Source organism: Liolophura sinensis, chromosome 4 (assembly GCF_032854445.1).
Source record: "Liolophura sinensis isolate JHLJ2023 chromosome 4, CUHK_Ljap_v2, whole genome shotgun sequence".
NCBI lineage: Eukaryota > Metazoa > Mollusca > Polyplacophora > Chitonida > Chitonidae > Liolophura > Liolophura sinensis.
In genome coordinates, this window is record NC_088298.1 from 9,073,900 (window position 1) to 9,097,561 (window position 23,662).

Sequence of the window (23,662 nt, forward strand, 5' to 3'; positions counted from 1 at the left end):
CCAGGGTTCTTCCCTTTTTTTTTTTTAAGGGTTGAATAGTGTTATTCTTTTATGAGCCACGGGGGGCCTCCATAGCTCAGTTGGTTTTCAGTTTGGCAATAACTTACCCACAATTTATGTTGTCAAGCAAATTTTTTCACCTTGTTACACAAGAAATAACAATTTTAAGCTGATTGTAAATTTTTATTTAAAATAGCTCCGTGATCCTGGGCCTATTCTAACAACTTAGTGCATCCTTCAGTTCAACAAAACAGGACATACACAGTTATCTCCCTTACCTGTCTGACGACATGGATGAGAAAGTAGGAGAGATCGTCTGGGCTGATGGTAAGATACAGTCACCTAAAATCACACAGAACAAAAGAAAGCTGGCTTGTACTTGGCTTATAACCTGTATTAAATGTTTTCACTTATTAATTACTTGCTTTTAAGTTAAAAGTCATACTTAAGAATTTTTCACTTTGGTATGTGATGGTGGACAGTTTTATGGGTGGGGGAAAGCAAAGTTCACGTGGTATAAGAACTACTGTGCTTCAATGGTGAGTTAAACTCCACCGGCGAAATCTTCCCCAAGTCACATATCATACTAATATCGATGGAGAGCACATATTATATAAATCTTCAGCCTTTTCAACCACTAAAGTGCATTTTTAAGTGGAATTTATTCATACAATTATTTTGGAAATGACGCTAAAATTACTGATTTGTGTCACTTACTTGTAAAAAGCAAGTAGCTTCATAAAACTGTGCAAACTATTTCTCTATAACCCATAATTCTCTCAGGATGTTTCAAAAAATTAGTTTCAGAGGTACTTGAAAAGGTTGAAGAATTACGGCAGCCTACTGCAAGCTTCATGTAAATCTGACGATCACTTATTGTCGGAAGAAAAAGCAGGTCAATCTTCAATATTTCCTGTCCGAAAAATTAACTCACATTTTGACCTACATATTAAATGGCAAGTTGCACATTTACCACTTAACTCTCTTGATGGACGAGAAAGAAATGCGACCTGTATCTATGGACTTTGAGGGAAATAGCAAGCTTGAGGGAAATTTTATGCTTGAGGAAAATGGTTGCTTAATATCAGTTATGCAAGCAGTGTCCTTGTGGCGCATAGTACTTATGCTGTATGCGCCACTGCCTGTTGGCTTTACATCACTGCCACCACTAGCAAAATTTGAACCCCCAAGGTCACTTGGGTTAAGGTGATCCGGCAAAAAGTGATGTCAGAAAACACAAAAACTTTGTCTCAAATTTTGTTTCTAATAATACTTTATACATATGCATTCTCTTCAAAAGTGTGTGAAACATAACTCTAACCAACTGACCTAAATTGGTACCTCTACTGAGAATCTGACATCATGTAAAAATATTTCACAACGTTATTTAAGTATTCCAATCTATACAGTGGCTCAGCATGGAAGATGGACAATGATGTTGTTTTGAAAGTTAATCGTTGAGTGAAGTAGAAATGCCAAATGCTTTTAAAATAACAAAAAATTGACGCTGTGACAGGCATTTTTTTTTTGTCACCACCAAAATGCCAACTACATGTGCACATGCGCCACGCGCAAAAGCAATGGCTGCACGTCTTCAATGACGACTGTTTGACATTTGTGAGTTAGGCACAAAAGCGAGATATCACGGGATTACCACTCCTATACGCCAAGGAATTGGATAAAAATCGTCCAGAAGACCAAAAGCTGTTGGAGGATGTAATTCACTTGACTTTTGCAGATGACACAGAAGTGTTTTCTTGTATTTTCGTTCCGCCAAGCAAGTCGGATGAAGGCTCTGTTCCCATATACATATTTTACAATGGATAGCTTCTCGGCTGTGAACTAGGCCTTACCTAAATGAAAAGTTCACAGGTGATTTCATTGGTTAGAATGCTGAATGCCATAGAGATGCGATTTCATTGGCTAGAATGCTGAATGGCAGAGAGATGTGATTTCATTGGCTAGAATGCTGAATGGCAGACAGATGCGATTTCATTGGCTAGAATGCTGAATGGCAGACAGACGCGATTTCATTGGCTTGAATGCTCAATGCCAGAGAGATACACAGGGCGCAGCTTAAGACGAACACAACATGAAATGTCAAAAGTAGCTGGTACATGCTTACGGATAGAGAAAAACTGGAAGGCACAGAATAAATGACCATCTTTTGACAAGTACATGCACGTACCTGACCAACTCCACAATTTGGGCCTCTCGAGAGATTAATGTTATAGGGACTGTATCCAAGTTACATTTTCACATCAGTCGTGGCATGGTGACTGTCAACACACTAGCACTCCATCCTTGCCATGGCCAGCAAGAATACTGATGCAAACATTTTCCTGAATTTTTTTTTGTCTCAGTTTAAGGGAAGAACTTGGAGTTGACAGAGGTTGAACAAAATAGACTGCCCAGAATAACAGATCTGGGTTTGGCACCTGTTGTGTTGCTGTTATGGGTTGGCTCTCACAGCTAAGAACAGATTACGAATGGTGAATGGATAAGGTACGTCAGGTGAACAAGGAGTGCTATAAGCACCTTACCTGTCTTAGTCACCTTCTTCCCTGGACAGTCCTTATGCTTACAGCTCCTGCAGTCGTCAGGGTAACACGTGTAATTTGGGTTGTTAGGCATATAATAGCCCTTCCGCATATCACACTTATATAAAGCGTTGTGAGTGCTGTTTCCAGGATGTACCTCAATCAGATCGCTCCTCTCGGATGTACGTATTGGGGTACACTTGCAGAAAGACTTGTTTGTCCAACATGGATACACATTGTTATAACCTTCTTTGCAAGGGCTACACTTCGCGTTCCCGACACCATCTTCAAGCATGTCAAAGCCATAGCCTAAGAATAACAAATAACGACAATTAAAAATTAAAACGATATTACAAGGTTCATTTATTTATTTGATTGGGGTTTAACTCTTAACTCGCCATTATTCCCCTATACAACTGCGGCCAGCATTATGGTGGAGAAAAACAGGCAGAGCTTGATGGAAACACACGACCATCCCCAGGTTGGTGGCAGACCTTCCCATGTACCATCTGAGAGGAAGCCAGCATGACCTCAAACTGAAGTTACAGAGACCGCATTGCTCCTGGGTGACTGCACCGCTCCGGCGCGCTAAGCACCTCGGCCACAGAGGTCCCCTTACAAGGTTCAAATCCTGACATGTGCTGTAACAGACATTAATTTATTTATTTATTTATTTATTTATCTGATTGATGGTTTACGCCGTACTCAAAAATATTTCACTTATACAATGAGGGCCATTATTAACCCACAACCATCCGCAGGTTGCTGGCAGACCTTCCCAAATATGGCCTGGAGAGGAAGCCAGCATGAGCTCGACTTGGTGAAAAGCTCCTGGGTCATTACGCAGCACTAATCAACCAGACATTAATAGCTCAGTATAAAATATGCTAGAGCGTAATAATGCTGGAAGCAGTCATATAAGTGAAATGTTCTTGACCATGGTGTAAATCTCCAAACAACAAATAAAGACCAGAGATGAAAAACTTCAACATTTATTTTATGTCAAAGACTGTTAAAACTGAGTGTATATATGAAATATTTCTTTGTTACACATTACTGTTTTATTTCGGGGCCTCTGTGGCTCAGTTGGTTAGCGCGCTAGCGCAGCGTAATGACCCGGAGTCTCTCACCAATGCGGTCACTGTGGGTTCAAGTCCAGCTAATGCTGGCTTCCTCTCCGGCCGTACGTGGGAAGGTCTGCCAGCAACCTGCGGATGGCCGTGGGTTTCCCCCGGGGCTGTGCCTGGTTTCCACCCACCATAATGCTGGCCGCCGTCGTATAAGTGAAATATTCTTGAGTACGGCGTAAAACACCAATCAAATAAATAAATACTGTTTTATTTATTTGATTGGCGTTTTACGTCATACTCAAGAATATTTCGGGAGACACTGGGTCAAATCTGGGACATTCCGTTGCCTATTCATTTTCATAAAAGCATATCGATCACCGTTCATAGCACTACTTACTGCTCTTGTATAATATTGTGTACAGGAATAAATCTGACCTGAGCATACACTGTACATGCATTGCTTCAAAACAAGGAAATACAAGCTTATAGGGGATGAACAATGATTGGCTGAAAATGCCCCGGTGGAAGTATGCGGGCCGCAATACCATTGACTGTAGAGAGGATATGTTTCTGAAGGCTTTCATATGTATAGTAAAGCAAGGGTGATTACGAAACCTATAGCAAGTATCAACCTTGCTGACATGAAGTTTGCATTTTCAGGACATAAAATGAAACAGAATATCATTAATTTGACAAAATGGAGATAACTTCAATCATTTCTAAAAAGTTCATCAGAGATATGGTCTATTCAGGCTTAACCAAATCACCATATTTTAAAGGCGCATAACTCCGGTACAAATATTTAATAGCATTCTCGTAGCCATTTGAATTTATTTATTTATTTATTTATTTGATTGGTGTTTTACGCCATACTTTAGAATATTCCACTGATACAACCACGGCCAGCATTATGGTGGGAGTGAGTGCTTGGGGTTTAATGTCGCACTTAACAATTTTTCAGTCATATGACGATGAAGATCCCTAGAGTGCGTGTAATGTGCCTGCTAGTTGCAGGACAGATTTCCACTGCTCTTTTATCTAGTGCTACTTCACTGAGACGACTTACCGAAGGCAAGCAAGCCGCCCCTCCCCAAGCCATTATACTGATACGGGTCAACCAGTCTTTGTACTATCCCCTTCATGCTGAACGCCAAGCGAGGAAGTTACAACTTCCTCTTTTTCAAGATCTTAGGTGTAACCTGACCCAGGATTGACCCTGGATCTACCTCTCCCAAAGCGAAGCTTTATGGTGGGAGGAAACTGCGCTGAGCCTGGGGGAACCCACGACCATCTTTAGGGCAGCCATTAGAAGGAATATTCCTTATGTTTATTATGTTTAATACTACACCTCACACATCCCATAAACCAGATAAACAACAACAACATCCATGAACTTCATCATTCCTAAACCTAGAACAGATGCCCTAAAACATTCTCTTAGATATTTTAGGGTGACACTGTGGAATTGATTCCACTTACATGTTAAAAAATCACAGAATGTCAACGTTTTAAAAAAAAATGGAATGCACTACATTGTATATATACAGTTAGTCAGAGATGATCTTCAAATTTTTATATACTGTATATACATGCACATATCTTTTTGTGTGAATGTGTGTATGCATAAGGGACTCAAGGAAGATTGGTTTTGTAACTTTTACAAGACCAAAATTTAATCCGAATCTAATCTGAACCAATTTAAATCAAAGCCATTTGTAAAAATATATGCGTTCACACGACCATGTGGCCAAGCTGGTTTCTAACCAGTTCAGGCATTTGTCCGTTCACACCGTCGCATTTAAGCCAGTTCAGGCATTTGTCCGTTCACACGGTCACATTTAAGCCAGTTCAGGCATTTGTCCGTTCACATGGTCACATTTAAGCCAGTTCAGGCATTTGTCCGTTCACACGGTCACATTTAAGCCAGTTCAGGCATTTGTCCGTTCACACGGTCACATTTAAGCCAGTTCAGGCATTTGTCTGTTCACACTGTCACATTCAAGCCGTTTTAGTAATTATGATGCCATCCTGACCTCCACATATCCAGGGCATCTAGTTAAGCTCACAAATGCTTGTTACATAATATAATAATTATATAATAATAATAATAATAGCTTGGACACGAAGATGAACAGATAGACGGACAAAATCGCTATAGCGTAATTCCGCCTACTGGCAGGGGGGGTATAAAAACCATGTACTTCACGCATTCTTTAATGTATGGATGTCAATGTGACAATCTCTCTATAGTCATGTGTTGGAGATTCTGACAGCAACCAGCCTATGGTCATGGGTTCTCCTGGGCCCTGCCCAATTTTCTCCCACCATAACGCTGGCCACTTTCGTATAAATGAGCAAGGCATTAAGAGAATACCGGTAGATTGCCTGAAAGAGCAGTTTGTAAACTGCATTATGTTCTAGTCATGTGATACACTCAAATATTACCTCTAAACCGAAATAAAGTACACTGTCATACACAGATATTGTTCTTTAATTATATAGTATATAGACATTAAATCAACAAGAATGGCCAAAATTATTGTACTGTCATAACTATGATTGTTTATCTTATGCATAAGGATTGCAGAGCAGTAACTTTATATGTCATGGAGTTGTAAATCACTGGGGTGGTAAAAGACACCGTTGGCATAAATTTACGGCAGACGAAATCTTTAAACGTAAAATCACGAAAAGTTGAGCTATGAGGTAAACGGCTTCCTTGGTCTTTGATATGCCATTTTGTTATCTGTGTGACAATAAGTGACCTCTACAAACCCTACGACTGGTCAAAAACTTTGACCAAACCTGACACTGACAGCACCAGGTTCCCCTCTCACCTCTCCTTCAATGTACTCTGTACAGAAAAGCTAAAAATGCTTGAGTATGGCATAAAACACATATCAAATAATTAAGTCAATGTGACAAAAGAAATTACCTTTCTCGCACCAAGCAGGGACTAAGCACTTCTCCTCAGCATGAGCATTACCACCATCTTTATTTTTACAATGGTACTTTGATTCATCGCTGCATTTCTCCAAGTCTCTTTTGTCATAGGCACATTTCTTGAATGAGCATCCCACAATCTCCACACAGCAGAAGATGAAGACGATGATTCTAATGGTGTACATACTGTATCTCTATACAAACAGATCAGAACAAGTCATCAGTTCATGACACATCACCTTCGAAGAGGACTTCACCTGACATGTTTCAAATTTGATCTTCAAATGACAATAATGCGACCCGAATTTTTTTTTCTACGGTGTAAGTGGATACAAAAGATCTAAAAATGAAATAAATTTTAAACTGAAAGTCACCATTTCATTTTCTCTGATTTGTAGGTTTTTATGAATTTTTTGTTTTCAAAGCTTTCTGATTATGTAAAAATCTCTTCAATAAGAAAAACTGTTTGAGCAGTCCCAATTTTCCACACATAATATAATTTTCGACTTTTTTGAGTATGGCGTAAAACACCAATCAAATAAATAAATAAATAAATAAATAAATTACAATTAGGCACCTTCATATATTTTAATATACAAGAGACTAAGTGAAACACTTTGATGGCCTAATGGGTAGAGAGTCCACCTTGAGGTCAGGAAACCCTGGATTGAGTTGTACCAAAGACTTTAAAAATGGTACTTGCTGGTGCCCCGCTTGGCGCTCAGTACTGAAAGGCTAGAGCAAGGAAACATGACTGGTTGGCATAATGTGACTGGGTGGGGTGTCATGTCTGGTGTCTTCAGTATGATACTTCAGCAGTGACAGCATTTTGGTGGTTATGGAAACCAGGCACAGGGGGGAACTCACAGCCATCTGCAGGTCGCTGTCAGACCTACCCACATCAACGGGAGATGAAGCCAGCATGAGGTGGACTTGAACTCAAAGGGACTGCATTGGTGAGAGGCTCCTGGGTTTCACGCTGTGCTAGCGCGCTAACCAACTGAGCCACGGAGGCCCCCCACATCTTACCCCACCATTCTTAAAGGGTAAAAGCAACAAACTTTGACCATGTTTCAGTTGTTTTCAAATCCTTTTTCATAAACACTAGACACATTAAATTTTAATAAATATGTATTCAATGAACTAATTTCTAAAGTGGACACGACGCACGGCATGCGGTTCATGTACAACGCACAAGAACTACAACATATAACACTAATGTCAGCATATAATAGCAATAATGCTGTGCTGAACCGAGCTGTGTCGGTGAGTGGTCTTGAACAATTTCATCCTCCATTCGTGACGGACGAGTGACAACTAGTGACACACCTGATTAGTATTTGGGAAAAATCTGCAAAACATTCATCTGGCAAACTCAACATGTATGTCGTATAGTCCCACAGCTGAAGAATACCTGGAGTACAGAGTGCACACGTTTCTAGTACCGGTAGGAGAAACAATCAAGATGATTTCATCTCATATCGCCCATGTCATCCGCTACTGAAGCATTATGGGATTGGGATGGGGAATCCCCTTGCGTAGTAACCCCCCCCCCCACACCCCCCCCCCCCCCACCCTCCTCCTGGCGTCAGTGCCAGAAACTTAAAGCCTCGGAAATGCAGCATAATAAACACTAACCTGTCAACAACGAGACCAAACCAATTCGAACATTCTCTACTCCAGTAAAACCATGTGTTTTTCATTGCCCAGTGAAAGAGTGGACAGAGAATGGCCACGAGTGAACTTGAAGCGGACACCTGATTTAACGTACCAAGCTTCGGCCATTCTTCACATGAAATGGACGATGTTGGAAGCTGAAAACTTGCTTCCTGCCAGAAACTTAAAGCCTCGAAAATGCAGCATAATAAACACTAGCCTGTCAATGACGAGATCAATCCAATTCGAACATTTTCTACTCCAGTAAAACCATGCGTGTTTCACTCGCGTCCACTCGCAAGGCGTGGACAGAGGATGCGTGGGCATCAGATCTAAAAATAGGTGCTGGTATTTCCAGATGCAAGGGTATTTCCAGTTAAGCAGTTAAGGAGAGAACGGAGAGAAGGGAGAGTTACTGAGCGTTTTGGATGCCTTCGCTGTGTATTACTTTAGTAGGCCCTTTGTGCTGAATTTTGGTGTCCTTATAGCCTCTGGCTTTGTTATATCCTATCTCCACCGAGCACTTGTTCAGTCTGAACTTGTATGTTTGATTTGTGCTCTTATATACACAGTGCTTATTAGTACACGGACCCTGTCTGTGGAATTTTGTGTATATTTCGTCATACACTCAGTTATACTGTGGATTTTCCCTCTTGTAAATTTGCCTCTGAGCATTTATGCCTGTGTGGTACATATTGTGGAATATATGCGTCCGTTTGGACTGGACACCGTAAGTACTTTAGTATTTGTATAGATACTGCTATCCTTTCTTGTTAAACTTAAGTACTTTAGTATTTGTATAAGTCTTATTATCTGTTCATGTTAAAGCTAATAAATTGTTGTAAAATAAAATCTGCTGGTTTTGGTTACTTTTTTGTGCGGCTAAACTGTCGTGTATTTCGAACAAGCCATCTCTTTATAATACAGACAGTTCGGGTCGTAACAGTGGCTTAAGCAATAGTCGTGAATATTAACCAGTACGCTGTACAAGCAACGTTACTGTTTTTTGGCGGGAATTGTACTTCAGACAGATGGAGCAAAAGATTTCAGCCACTGACAGCTATGTCAGCGACCAGATTTTGATTGTGACGTGTTTGCTGGAGAAAATCGCCACTCGGTATGGTAGTTCTGGTTAACATAGAACCACGAGGCTGTATTTTTAAAGGTGGAGAAAACATGGAAAATACATAGAAGTTCAGATGAAAGAGCGCGAATAGTTAGTTAAATATGTCTTTCAGTACTGTTTTTTTTTTGTTTTGTTTTTTTTTTGAAAGAGAAAAAGAAAATAGTTTTTCTGTGGTCAGTTTCTGTGATTTGGAGCACTTCGTAGTATATATTGTTTTTGAGTAATAATGTTTTAAATGAGGATGTAACACATATTTAATATATATATTTACACAAAATATGAAAAGAATTTATACTTTTAATATATTCACAAATATTATTTATTTATTTATTTATTTGATTGGCGTTTTACGCAGCATACAAATTTTATCATAATTTAGATTAAATACGTATGTTGCGATATAAACAACAAATTTACTTTCAAATAAATTAGATGTGGATCATATTCTTATTTAGTACATTATTATATAAAAAAACGATATACTAAGAGGTGATAATAAATCTCACCATAAAAAGTATTTTCAAAGACCCTTTTCTCCTGGAAGAAAAAAATCGCAAAAATGGAAAAAAGTTTTCACGCTCTTTCAGCTGATTTTGGCATCATGTTTATGCTTTTCTTCACCAAGGTAAACCAAGTTAATATTTATTTATTTATTTGATTGGTGTTTTACGCCGTACTCAAGAATATTTCACTTATACGACGGTGGTCAGCATTATGGTGGGTGGAAACCGGGCACAGCCCGGGGTAAACCCACGACCTTCCCACATACGGCCGGAGAGGAAGCCAGCATGAGGTGGATTTGAACTCACAGCGACCGCATTGGTGAGAGACTCCTGGGTCATTATGCTGCGCTAGTGCGCTAACCAACTGAGCCACAGAGGCCCCACCAAGTTAATAAACAAATAAATAAATACACAAACAAATATAGACGCGTATTAAGACATGTATTTGTACATATACATGTATATTTTGACGCTTTGGTGCGCATCGCTTCACAAAGGAAACATAAACTAGTGGTGGATTGGGTGGTGGGCGACTGGTAATAGCACTTGCCTTTCAATAGCTTTATACATATTTATATAGGACATGCGCGATGTTCGGTTTCAATTCCCGCGTTGGGCAAGTCATTTTTTAGGTTCCGCATCCCTCACGGCAAACGGACCTTGGTGACAATAAAGGATCGACAAAGGCTCGTACGTAAGATCACTTGTCTTCCAATGATAAGATGTGCACACGCGTGGGAAAGTCAGTGAGTAACTTACCAAAGGTCGATGGTTTATGCCGGCCATGCACTCACACATAAGCTTGACCGCCATCGTGTATATGTGAAAAATTCGTGAGTATGGCATTAAGCAAAAATCAAATAAACAAAAAAATAATAAATTGATAAATAAATAAACTGTATTCCATGGTTGTGACAGTTCACTACTGCCACATTTTTTTTAATCTTATTTGTTTTGTTGTTTGTTTTGTTTTTTTATCCGGCTCACATGAGCGCTATCATCACCGTGGGCGTATTTCATGGTATTCATCAAATTCATGAAAGAAGGCTTCTGCAAATGCAATTTCTCCGCTACTCAGTCTGGATATTGCCACATATAGGGGAAGAGGGTCTAAAGTAGAAGAGGACTTCATGTGTGCCAATATTCGTGATAAGACATTGACAGCTATATAGATGTAGCCTTCACCTTGGTTTATCAGAAACCGTACATACACAAGAATTTGTTTTTATGTTAGCTAAATTAAATTAATATAGCAGGGCGATATACATACTCGAAAAATTAATCTGTCAGTTTTAACAGAACTTATGTTGCCTGAGTGTGTTGTTAAATATAATACCAGTGGTATACTCTATTAATTCCACATAAGGATTCTATTAGATTAACTGGAGATTATGTTCAATATGACACAATATCGTGTCTAATCTTTGATCAAGTGGTAGAGGCGTGGACTGGAAACCCAGACATTGCACGTTCAAATCCCAGCTGGTAATCCCTGTCAATCCTTTTGTGGACTCTCATTTCCTGGGTACTCACGAGAACGCACTTTTTCTACCCGAATAGTTAAAGTGTTGTGTTGATTCTAGAAATTAAATATTTCGAGTTCCAGTGTTGACATTGGTTATACATATTTATTGTGCTAATTCACTGATTCACTGGAACGCCATGCTGAAGACACCAGACACGACGCACCATCCAGTCACTTTATACTGACACCGGGCCAACCCGTACTTGGTCTACATTTGTCTGCCTTATGTTGAGCAGAAAGTGGCGTAGTACCGTTATTACCGACGTTTAAGTCTTATATAAATGAATACGGTGTAAAACACCATTCAAATATATAAAAGAAAATATAACTCAACTCGGGTTTGATCCTCGCTGGAACATCAAAGCCGCTAAGGCATCTTCCAAATGGCCAGCCATGTTTTGACGTAACTTTGTGTTTATAAAAGCCAAGAAAGCCAAAGGTTTGAATTCCGTCTGTTAACGGTTTGCGCCCTATATACTCTCTAGGAAAAACGCATAAACGGGGTAAAACCGACACAAGGATAATGATAGGAAAATGAAATATAAACAACTGGCGAAAATATAAATAATTCGAACTCGCGACTGATGAACTGTGTATTACAGCACTGAGAATTATTTATTACATACACCGCACTGCTTGGCGCTATGCCAAGTGTACATTATCGTTGCCGTTAGATACCCCCCATCACGAGACAGAAGCGTTTGACCTCTGGACAGGTCTATTGTAGTTCTATGGGTGGATAGAGGTTGTTGTTTACACTGAATAAAGCAGATGACAAATATAAACAAAGAAACAAATGGCTATTTTTTCTGTCGGAGCGAACGTTTATTTTAAAGAAGAAAAGTATCAGGTTACAGATAATTTAAAGCCCATAGGGACGTTTGAATGCTACACAAAAGAGATAATAATGGTTTCACGAAAAGTTTTTTTTTTTTAACATACGGACCTGATAATTCTTCCTCCGAGTCTTTCTTTCAGCGGCCTCTCCTAAACGTCCCAGGTGACCACAAACCATGGTATGGCAATCAACTTATGGGTCTAAAAAAGATCGGATCCCTGAAGTCTGATATTTCCCACGATACAAAACTTAGCCGCTTGTACACGAATCACTGCGTCCGGGCTACGACAGCCACAGTTCTTGCTGATGCCGGGGTTTCTGTGATGGACGTTATGTCTGTGACAGGCCACCGCAATGAATCCAGTGTAAGGGTACCTACGGAGTTATGTCACCAAACCGTCCGTTTCAAAACGCCGTGAAATCAGCATTATCCTGCATGCTTCAAGTGTTTTATCAGAAAATGCTGAAAGTGAAAATGCCGTTGAGTGAAAACACTCCCATGTCAGTCACGCCACTCCCAGTGCAAATGCCCGACGCTGTCGACTGTAATGTTACACATAACAATAGCAATACAATCCAAATGGCAAAATTCCAGTTTTCAGTCACGCCTCAAAGTTTTGGAGGGCTGTCCAACAATGCAGCAATAAATAACAGTAGAGTTCACATCAACTTCACATCCTCTGGACTGCAGACTGGCCGCAGATCGTCCTTTTCAACTCCCAATCCTTGTTTGACGTTTATCCAAGTTAAACTGTTGTTTTTTTTATCCACAATGTTCCGTCCGTTAATCATGTTTTCTCTCTGCGAACGCTATTGTCTGACTGCCGCCAATATATTGCCGTTGACCCAGATCTTCAAATTTGGTACATCACTCTGTCAGACAGAGTTTGGGAAAACTTTTGACCTGCCCGAAACCTCGCTGCCAGCAACGAGCGACCTCCCCGGCTCACTGTCAGCGTTTGTCGCTGTTTGACACCGTGGGTGTCTTACCGAAGCTCACCCTGATAACAGCGTCTTAGCTGAAAGCAGGACAATATGAAAGCAACCCTGCAGATGTTTTACTTTATAGTGCTATATTTTATAGTCGGAATTGTTTTCGAGAAACAAACGTATTCTTTTCATTATTCCATTCTAGTTGTGAAGCACGTCCGTAATACTTAGCATCGCATTTTAACACCCCCCTGTAAAACACATCATGGTTTCGTCTAGAATTAGGTCACGCCCCTTTAGAACGTTTGGGTGGACGAAAACAACGTGTCAGGGAAAGTGGGGGCGTTTTTTGCTGTTAATCTATACCGCAATGGCGTTTTTGTTATAATTACGAAAACATTTTGCTTCTACCAACTTCTAGGTATCAGGCTTATAAACTCTTCCACATCGATTTCATGTAAAACTACCGTTAGGCTACCCTGACGCGAACATTATTTCTTAAATGAAATATAAACAACTGGCGAAAATATAAATAATTCGAACCTGCGACTGATGAAGTGTGTATTACAGCACTGAGAAAAAAAAACGTATGACGAAAAGCTGGTCACAACATCATGTGAATTACCTACTGATCATACAACTAAGTAGCATGACTGGCACTTTTTTTCGTTACATTGTATCATTGTTAGGAAATAAACTGTTTGCACCTCTTAACTCTGTTTTCACGTGCTCCATTGTAAACGAGAACAAGAGGCACGTGCTGCGGTCAATCGGATGGCCTCGGCTATTTTCGTGCTAGAATTAATAATAACCTTCGATTCTATTTCCAGCCAAAGGTGTATAGAACGTATTTTCCCGATAGCTGCGGATAAAATACAGCTGCATTTTACCGTTTTTCCGAATATCCCTCCCCTGTCCGGGGCGTTCATCGATCAGTTCTAAAGACCCTTAGTATGTATTCGACATTTAAAAAAAAAAAACAAAAATCCTTGTAGCAGGTTGCCATGTAAGTCGACATATATTTAGATTCCAGCCAGCAACTTCTAAGCACCTTGCTGAGTACGTTATTACGCAATTGGCTTTATCTTAAGAAGACAGCCTTATGTCTTACGGCAAAATGCACTGTATCCTAAACCGCCATCAAATTTTACTCTGAAAAAAAAAAAAAAATAGGACTGTGCCATTACAGCGTTAAGTCGATGTACACGAGAGCAGGAAGTTACCCGGTGACAACCGATGTATACCGAGGTGTTTCCGATCGGCAATGAGTGCGGGACGGTGAACTGATAGCGCAACTAGACCACGTGATCCGGGTCACCACCACGTGGACGCTGTTCTGATCACAGTCCATAACAGCTAGGCTCTCCGACCGAGCAGTTGCCTATACACTGCGCTTATGCCTATACACGCTTAACCTCTATCCAGTAACGTGTGCTGTGAATCACCATTGTTTACGTGGATGTGGTATGATTTCTTAGTGAACACTAACATTTCTTGCATAGTTTGGAGCTGTATGTAGGCCTGCAAAACTGATGAATGCCGGAGCTGAGAAACCACCTCAACTAATAGGCATCGTGTCCACAGCGACGACATTGTAAATCACTTGGGATCCCGGACCTTCTTGACGCAGGCCTAAAGCAGACCTTCACGTTCTGAGGACCACGTGGTTGATTGTGATAAAGATGTTCAGGCTACTGCAATTGATCAATTGATCAGTTGTTTGATGAGTTATTGGATTGTGACAGTATGCAAACAGTGAATCAATTGTTCTAACATTTGTTGGTACAAAGCGTAATACAGCCAGAGGATCAGTTGTTCTTGTTTACTTGTACAGTACACTACAAGCAGAGAGTTAGCTGTTCTAATAATTACTGGTACAGAGCGCTACAAGCAGAGAGTCAGCTGTTCTAATAATTACTGGTACATGACGCTACAAGCAGGCAATCAACTGTTATAATAATTGCTGGTAACAGGACACTGCAAGGAGAGAGTCAGCTATTCCAATAATTGCTGGTAACAAGACGCTATAAGCCGGCAATCAAATGTTCTAATAATTGCTGGTAACAGGACACTGCAACCAGAGGATCAGTTGTTCTAATAATTACCGGTTCAGGAGGCTACAAGCAGGGGATCAGTTGTTTTAATAATTACTGGAACAGGACGCTATGTGCAGAGGATCAGTTGTTCTAATAATTACTGGTACAGAACGCTATGTGCAGAGGATTAGTTGTTCTAATAATTACTGGTACAGGACTCTATAAGCAGAGGATCAGTTGCTCTAATATTTGCTGGTACAGGACTCTATAAGCAGAGGATCAGTTGTTCTAATAATTACTGGTACAGGACTCTACAAGCAGAGAATCAGACAATCTAACAGCTGTTGGTACAGGATGCTACAAGCAGACGATCAACTATTCTAAGAATTTACTTATACAGGACGCTACCAGCAGAGGGTCACCTGTTCTAATAATTACTGGTATACAGGACACCATCCGTTTTATTGTTTACATAGGACCGTCTGATCATAGGGTCATTCATTTTTATTGCATATACAGGACAGTACAATCATATACAGGACAATGCAACCAAAAGATCGTCGATTTTAAGTGTGGGAGCAGGCCAATCAAAGGATCGACAATTTTTATTGCAAATACAGGACCCTAAAAATCAAGGTCACCCCCTTCTTATTCGTTCTTCTCACTGACCTTGCATGGATGTGTTTACAGTAAAGATCATCCGTAAGAATATATAGTGACAAGGGTGACAATATTTTCCTAGTCTGACATGACGTTATCTCGTTCTTAGTAGCCAGATTTCAACCAAGACATTTTTTACAGCTGGAATCAACTCAGTCGATACAAACAGAAACCACTTTAATCAGAATACAATTTTTTTCTGATCTGAGATCCGTGATCTGCGTGTTGCACTACTTCTGTAGCATCAGACCAAGCTGTTGTTGGTGGGTAGCCGTTTTAGTAACATATTGCAACTGAATAACGATTCCTTTGTCTCCAGTTGACGGGAATCAAGCGGTTAGCTTTGCTTGACCACACGGCTGTCATTAAAGAAGCGATGCTTCCATCTTCAGCGCTCCAAGCCAAGGGTGTAATGTTCGCTACTGAAAAAAGCACAAACAAACGATGAAGTGTTTCTGACGTTCTGTGAACTGCATTTAAGAACAGATTCACGATCCCAGCGAGGAACGATTTCAATAGACGTTATAATATTTCTCGACATTTAACGCCTGACGGCGCATGTATAAGTCATTCTCGAATACGTGGAGTAAGTGACGAATGTGAGGAAACGTGCAAACACACAGTAAGAACATTCTAACATCACTGTGAATGATCATGGAATCCTCGAACAGAAAGAAACAGGCGTTTAAGAGCCTTCTGTTCTTGTCAGTATCTTTTCAGATCGTCTTCACGGCTTACATGGCCCTGCAGAATCTTCAGAGTAGCCTGAACCAAGAAGCAGGGCTGGGAACTGTCTCTCTTAGCGCCCTGTACGCTTGTATCATTCTGTCGGGAACGCTGGCGCCTGTTTGTATCTCCAAGATCGGTGCCAAGTGGTCGCTGGTGGCGGCCTGGGTCAGCCACTGTTTGTACACAGGCGCCAATTTCTACCCGCGTTGGGCGACGCTGGTTCCGGCATCAGTCCTGGTGGGCGCACTCGCCGGGCCTCTCTGGACCTCACAGTCCGTGTATTTAACGCACCAAGCTTACGTCTACGCCGACGCCAGCGGAGAGGCTTCATCTGCGGTCCTCAGCAAGTTCAACGGCATTTTCTTTACGCTGTTCGAAACGACGCAAATTACTGGAAACCTCATCTCCTCTCTCGTGTTGAAGGAGCAGCCTGACCCAGGTGACGCCTACAACGTCACGTCCGCGAACGTTACACTGACGTGTGGCGCTGACGACTGTCCAACGTCGGCTAACGCCACCGCTATCGAGGAGCCGCCAACATACGTAGTGTACACCTTACTGGGAGTTTTTCTGGCTTTGGACATCATAGGACTCGTCATGACTATCGCCTTCCTGCCGTCTCTTAACCGGAAGCCACCAAAAGAAGAGCTCAGCGTCCTGAAATCGGCATTGTCCTGTGGTAAATTACTGACGGATAGTAAAATGTTCCTACTAGTTCCCTTGATATCATTCATGGCAATGGAACAAGGGATTCTCTGGTCAGAATTCACAAAGGTAAGTGTCTGTATGATATCCCTGGTCTCTAGCATTGTTCCCCTGATATCATTCATGGCAATGAAACAAACGATTCTCTGGTCAGAATTCACAAAGGTACGTGTCAGTATGATATCACTGGTCTGTCATTGTTCCTCTGATATCATTTATGACATTGACGAAGGCCATCCTGTTGTGAGAATTCACCAAGATAGGCGTCTCTCTGATATCACTGGTCTGTCGTTGTTCCTCTGATATCATTTGTGACAATGGCCATTTTTGCAATGTGTATGATGATAATGTGACGACATCAGTACCTATTGGCGGACCGTCTAGCATTTTTTTAAACACATCGGTACTTGTGTTCACCAGATGACATCAGTTAAAGGAATACAATTCTGATTGGCTGGTGTGAGAGATAGGCATGACCAAGGCTGCAGGGCCTAACCCCGGAAACCCTGTCTTCACTGCCAACCAGTCAGCGTCGATTAGTGTCATTAGAAGCTAACTTAATTTTATGGCGCAAATCGTCACATTTTATTTGGTTTTATTTGCTGAGAGAAAACACATATAGTTTTGAAAAATTTTTTTTCAACAGTCATACATCAGCTGTGCCTTGGGTGTCGGCATGGTTGGATACATCATGGCGGCTTACGGAGGCTCCACGACTATCTTCGCCTTCCTCTTTAGCCGATTGGCTGAATGCACCGGACGTTACGTCATGTTTGGCCTCGCGGGCTCCGTCAACATGGCGATCCTCGTGCTGTTGTTGTACTGGCAGCCGACGTCTGACGCCATTCCCATTTATTTCGTCCTGGTGATCGTATGGGGCTTGGCAGAAGGAATATGGCAGACACAGTCCAACGGTAAGAAAACAGTTTTTGAAAATAAAAAAATAGTTTTGCTAACATAGACGCCCGCGCTCGTTTGGCCGATTACATGGCTGTTTGTGTGGTCGTACATGAATGTCGTGGGAAGTTACGATTCTTCCACTAATATGACAAGTTACAAGATGACCAGTTACGCGATTTCCGTTTTCATCCACTCATAAAACTGAAGACGTGAAATATTCTTGAGGTGGACATTAAACATGCACCAGTCGAATAAATAAGTAAACATATTTAACGTGTTACATAATATAGCAGGATGATATGTAATATGTTAATATATTTACATATATTTAATTATTCATGTAATATTATGTAAGTAATTCTTATTGCCGTGACTATGATGTCAAATTACATAGTCATACTAAAATTTTAAAAAAACCCGATTGAGTCACACCTAAGACTTGAAAAGAGAAGACTTTTCCTCGCTTGGCGTTCAGCATAATGGGGATAGTACAACTCCTCGTTGACACCTCAGTATAATGGCTCGGGCGGGGCGTCTCAGTGAAGAAGCACTGGGTGAAAGAGCGGTGGAAATCCGTCCTGAAACAAGGAGAAACATTACACGCAGTCTAAGGATTCCATCGTTGTCATATGACTGAAAATTGTTAAGTACGACGTTAAGGGCTCACTCACTTGCTAAAAAAAACGATGGGGGAGGAACCGGATAACCAAGCGTAAACCACCTACCTTTGTCAAGCTAATGGAGAACTTTCTTACATGTGACATACAGCTATATTGCACGCCATATTAATGGAAGATAAGTGGCCTTCAGCGATCGTAAGAGCGTCGCTTATGTACGTATATATGTATTGTCACGAAGGCCTCTCACAAACAGTGAGAGCGGGAGACGACGACACGTGGGGTCGGTATATGACTAGTGCTAGGTAAGTTAATGTTTATAATGATACCTATTTTTTGTATTATTTCAGACAAATGTTCATGTTAGGTTATAGGCACACAGAGATACAAAGTTATGGAACTTTGACAGCTGTGGACTGTTTATTACATATTCAGTTACACAGATAACATTTCGTGGTATTTGGAAGGTAAAGGAGAGTACACACGAATGTCAGAATCACACAGCCTTTATACAAGTCACTATACGCCGAATCAGCATTTAAAGGTGGTTTCGCCCTGAGATAATGCTGATCTCGTAAAGTAACGCTGCTATAAGACGTGATTTTACGGTAGCTGCTAACGATACTATTGAGTCGACAGACGAGCGAGATGTGTATTCAGTGTAGAGAATACCGTTATATCACGGCTTTTAGCTGCGTTTGTATGCGCAACTCATTACCCTGTCTCTTTCAAACCTGCATGAACTCGCTAGACTCCTGAAATGTCAACTGGGCTTAATTTTGCAACCCTCATTTCTGCTCTTTATAAGGAGTACAGAATTTTAAGTGTTAGTTCAAATAAATATGAATTTCATATATAACCAAAATATTGCTCTCATAATGCATACACAGTTTGAAAGTGATATTCAGCATTGACTTCTTTCTTACTTTCTTTATTTATTTCACTGGAGTTTTACACCGTACTCAAGAATATTTCACTTGTACGACGGTGGGGCAAACCCAGGACTATAATAGATGTTGATGAATTACTGTATTTATTTATTTATTTGATTAGTGTTTTACGCCGCAGTCAAGAGTGTTTCACTTATACGTCGGTGGCTAGCATTATGGTGGGAGGAAAATTTACACAGCCCGGGGGAATCTCAGGACCATCCGCAGCTTGCTGGCAGACCTCCCCACGTACGGCCGGAGTGGAAGCCAACATGAGCTGGACTTGAACTCACAGCGACCGCATTGTTGAGAGGTACCTGGGTCATAACGCTGCGCTAGCGAGCTAACCAACTGAGTCACGGAGCCCCACTGTACTACTGTAACAAAGAAAAAAAATGCACATCCCCCTTTCCCCAAGTAGAGTGCCCCCTCAACACCCTCACCCAATCCCCACCCTCCACCCGTTCAGACTCCTGCGTTATTTTGTAAGAAATCCCCTTCGGCAGATGTATTGTTAATCACGCGCACAGTGTCCTATAATGAAGCACCCCGAGCGTGTAAAAACAGTCAGATTAAAACGTTCATATTTCCTATCTCAGAATAGTCATTTAATAACTACGGACAGAGCAATCAGAACAGCAATATTAACACATATTTCATTGCCGGTAGCAGATGAATAAAACCCGAGTTAGAATTACAAGTGCAGGCTTTCAGACTGGGCACGTGACAATGATGATATTGTTTACTAAGTCATAGACAGGTTATATCAGTGTAAAACTCTTATCACGCAAATATCAACATTTTGTCGCCTGCTGTCGCTCTGTAATGTGGTGAAAGGTCTGGGCCGGTTGAAATATCAGGGCATGCGCATTGGAAACCTGATACTTCTCACCATGGTAACGCGTGATAAAATCGAGCCGAGCTTTTGAATCGTATACTAGTTATGCATTCGATTCTCTTCACCTTTACCATGAAAATGTCCGAGGGCATGTGCATGTATATGCATGTGTTAAGTGGCGAAAGGAAAATATGTATGAGCTATTATTGTTGTTGATGGTACAGGCCAAGTAGATTCAAGCATAAATGCTATAATAATCCAGATATTGCCCTGCTGATGACGTCACGACTGATGACGTCACGACTGATGACGTCATAACTGGAGGCTATAGGCATAATTTCCGGACTCACCACTGGGATAACTGTAGATTAAACCCAAGAAGCTTTTCTGTACCAGTGTATGTTTGGACTGTATGTATAAAGAGAATAAAAAGTACTTATCCTTTAATCTGATTTTTAATTTGTTTGCTCATTCGTTCCTTTAATTTTATCTTCCACTTCCATTCTTGTTTTTCTCAGCCTTGGTAGCGCTGGTGTTTCATGAGTCTCCAGACCCCGCCTTCGCCAACTACCACACGTGGAAAGCCGTAGGTTTCACGGTGACCTTCGCATACAGTAGCTTCCTCTGTGTCTCCACCAAGCTCTACGTCGGTATTGGATTACTCGCCCTTGGAATGCTGTGCTACGTCATCGTGGAAGTGAAACTGAAAGTAGGTCAATCCTCTGAAGGTTCTTACGAAGTCCCTTCCACAGACGATGTCAAGAGTGACTCCAAAGCAAGCTACGAGTCGCAGAAAAACAAAGCTTTGCTTAAGAATAGGTCTTGATGAGGTGCATTCAGTTGTCAGGAGTAATAAGGTCGGTGCCTTGTGTTTTTGTAAGCCTATCGTCTTATGTTTTTTGCGCATCGTCGGTTGAGTTGAGACCCATGGTAGGATGGGTTATCCCTATGTACATATATATCACGTACGTGGTATTTAACAACATAGATGGCGCTATTATCCCTATGTACATATCTATCACGTACGTGGTATGTAACAACATAGATGGCGCTGGTTGCCCAGTGTAACCGTCTATCTGGTATGTCATGTGTAACATCATAGATGGCGCCTCTTGTAACATGAGATCTTTACATATTAACGGGAAAGACGTAATCGTCCGTTACTTTTGAATCACAATCTGATCGGTTAGGGTCTGTAACGCTCGTCATTTTCAAACTGTATCTAATACCGCTTAACCTGGGGCTAGGGGCCGTAAAGGTAGCCATGTTAATTACATCAGCATGATGCCTTTATGAACAGTTGCAATTAAAGTGCGACTGAGATACTTGTTTAATTGTTATTTGACATGGAACTCATTCACGGACTACGAATTTGAACTATGATATGGAATTCATGCCTGGAATATTCATTGTCTGCCCGGCATCATTGAAAACTGATGACCGCTTCTCTCTTGTGTGTTACCGGCCTTATTTCTTATTTATATAATTTCTTACATACCTTTGTCTTTGGGAGTTAGTGTTAAACGTTGTTTTGGAAATGGATCTTGCGATTATCGACTTGGAACGCCCTTTATGGACTACGAATGGTATAGGAATGTCGGACTTGACGCTTATATTTACACAGTGGTAGATGTGTTTTGTCACGTCGGCGGATGCGTTTTTCTACACTGCTCGACTTTTCTCCACTTCCTGTGAAATTAGTCCAACACATTTTTTGTTGTATCGCCTTATGCACTTTTGCGCATTGCTGGATGTGTTCTGACACATTGGTATGTGCGTTCTGACACATTGGTAGATGCGTTTTGCCACCTCGGCGAATACGTTTTTCTACACTGTTCAACTTTTCTCCACTTCAGATTAATCAAATGTATTTGAGTAAGTCACAAACACACGTAACTATATGCACATTCAAAACTGAAATGTTATATGCAATGTTAAATACAGCATTTTATCTGTTGTGGAGAAGGGAAAGCGTTTGCAACGTTACCTTAACACTTTAAAATGTTAAATGATCACTTTAAGGTGTTTATGTCCGCAATTTATAGTTTCTTTCACATTAAAAATCTTTAAAAAAAAATGCAATCTGAGTTGCAAACAATCATTTTACGGCTTAGCATTTTTAGATGTTAGTAGTCACCTCTAACAGCATTTAACACGTTGTATTTTTGTTAAACAATTAAAAAATTCTAAATATCCGTGTTTTAAGTGTACGGCCCCCTCCTGACCGAGTTGCGCGCATATTGCCCCAGGAGGATTAACGGCCCTGGGTTATGGGACCAGTATAGATATAGGTGTGTTAGCTACCTAGCTGGTGGGCGGAGTCTGTTATACCTCAGACCATTTTGGGCTCAAGTTGGACCAAAACTTTTTTACAGAGAACATTATTGGAAGATGAATGCTCAATCTTGGCTGAAATTGTACTATTTTTCCACGGCATATATAAAGAATCGGAGATTAAGATTTAGTGAATATATTTAAGAGTTTAATTTGGATTACAATTTTAGGCTATGGGACTGAAATCGTTTTTTGAACGGGACTGAGTATATGGTCTCCACCGCCTATAAGGACACCATGGCTATCTGTGGTACACGCAGTACCCTCAAATACGGGATATTAATGATAGTCAAATAAATAAATAAATAAATAAATATATTTACGTCGACCTCACGGCTATAGCATGGGGAGTAAAATCAAAGCAGCGACAATACTGTGATAGTTGGCAGTTTGTCATGCGTAACCGGTGAAATCTCGTACGAGGGGAAGATATGCAAGCCACATGCTGATGGTTGTGGGTTTTCCCCGCGTTCTGCTCCAGTCCCTTCCATCATAAAGCTGGCCGCCGTCGTATAAGTGAAATATTCCTGAGTATGCAACGTAAAACACCAATCAAATAAATAAATAAATAAATAAATAAATAAATAAAGTGCATGTATGTATTCTATGATATTAAAAGTTTTGTGAATTATTTTCTGTTGAAAGACCCCGTGGCCTACGTCCATTTTTATTTATTTATTTTATTTATTTGATTGGTGTTTTACGCCGTACTCAAGAATATTTCACTTATACGACGGCGGCCAGCATTATGGCGGAAGGAAACCGGGCACAGCCCGGCGTCCA

At 40.8% G+C, this 23,662-nt stretch overlaps 1 protein-coding gene and 1 long non-coding RNA gene across 2 annotated transcripts; one reads left to right on the forward strand and one right to left on the reverse strand.

Moving 5' to 3' along the window:
- Nucleotides 1–2,577: 2,577 nt before the first annotated feature.
- On the reverse strand, nucleotides 2,578–7,994 carry LOC135464569 (uncharacterized). Its single transcript, XR_010443663.1, has 3 exons — nucleotides 7,883–7,994; nucleotides 6,546–6,747; nucleotides 2,578–2,849 (listed from the first exon to the last, which is right to left on the reverse strand). It is a non-coding gene; the product is annotated as an uncharacterized LOC135464569 (long non-coding RNA).
- Nucleotides 7,995–16,481: 8,487 nt separating this feature from the next.
- LOC135464384 (protein unc-93 homolog A-like) lies at nucleotides 16,482–23,149 on the forward strand. The gene is made up of 3 exons (XM_064741812.1): nucleotides 16,482–17,330; nucleotides 17,908–18,175; nucleotides 21,064–23,149. The coding sequence occupies exons 1-3, from the start codon at nucleotides 16,482–16,484 to the stop codon at nucleotides 21,369–21,371; spliced, it is 1,425 nt and encodes a 474-aa protein (XP_064597882.1). The 3' UTR covers nucleotides 21,372–23,149.
- The last annotated feature ends 513 nt before the right edge of the window (nucleotides 23,150–23,662 follow it).

What these genes read in the sequence shown, in the direction of transcription:
- LOC135464384 (XM_064741812.1), top strand. Translation starts at nt 16,482, where the DNA reads ATGGAATCCTCGAACAGAAAGAAACAGGCGTTTAAGAGCCTTCTGTTC. An exon ending in TCTGGTCAGAATTCACAAAG is followed by an intron (nt 17,331 to 17,907) that starts GTAAGTGTCTGT and finishes TTTTTTCAACAG; the next exon opens with TCATACATCAGCTGTGCCTT. An exon ending in ATGGCAGACACAGTCCAACG is followed by an intron (nt 18,176 to 21,063) that starts GTAAGAAAACAG and finishes TGTTTTTCTCAG; the next exon opens with CCTTGGTAGCGCTGGTGTTT.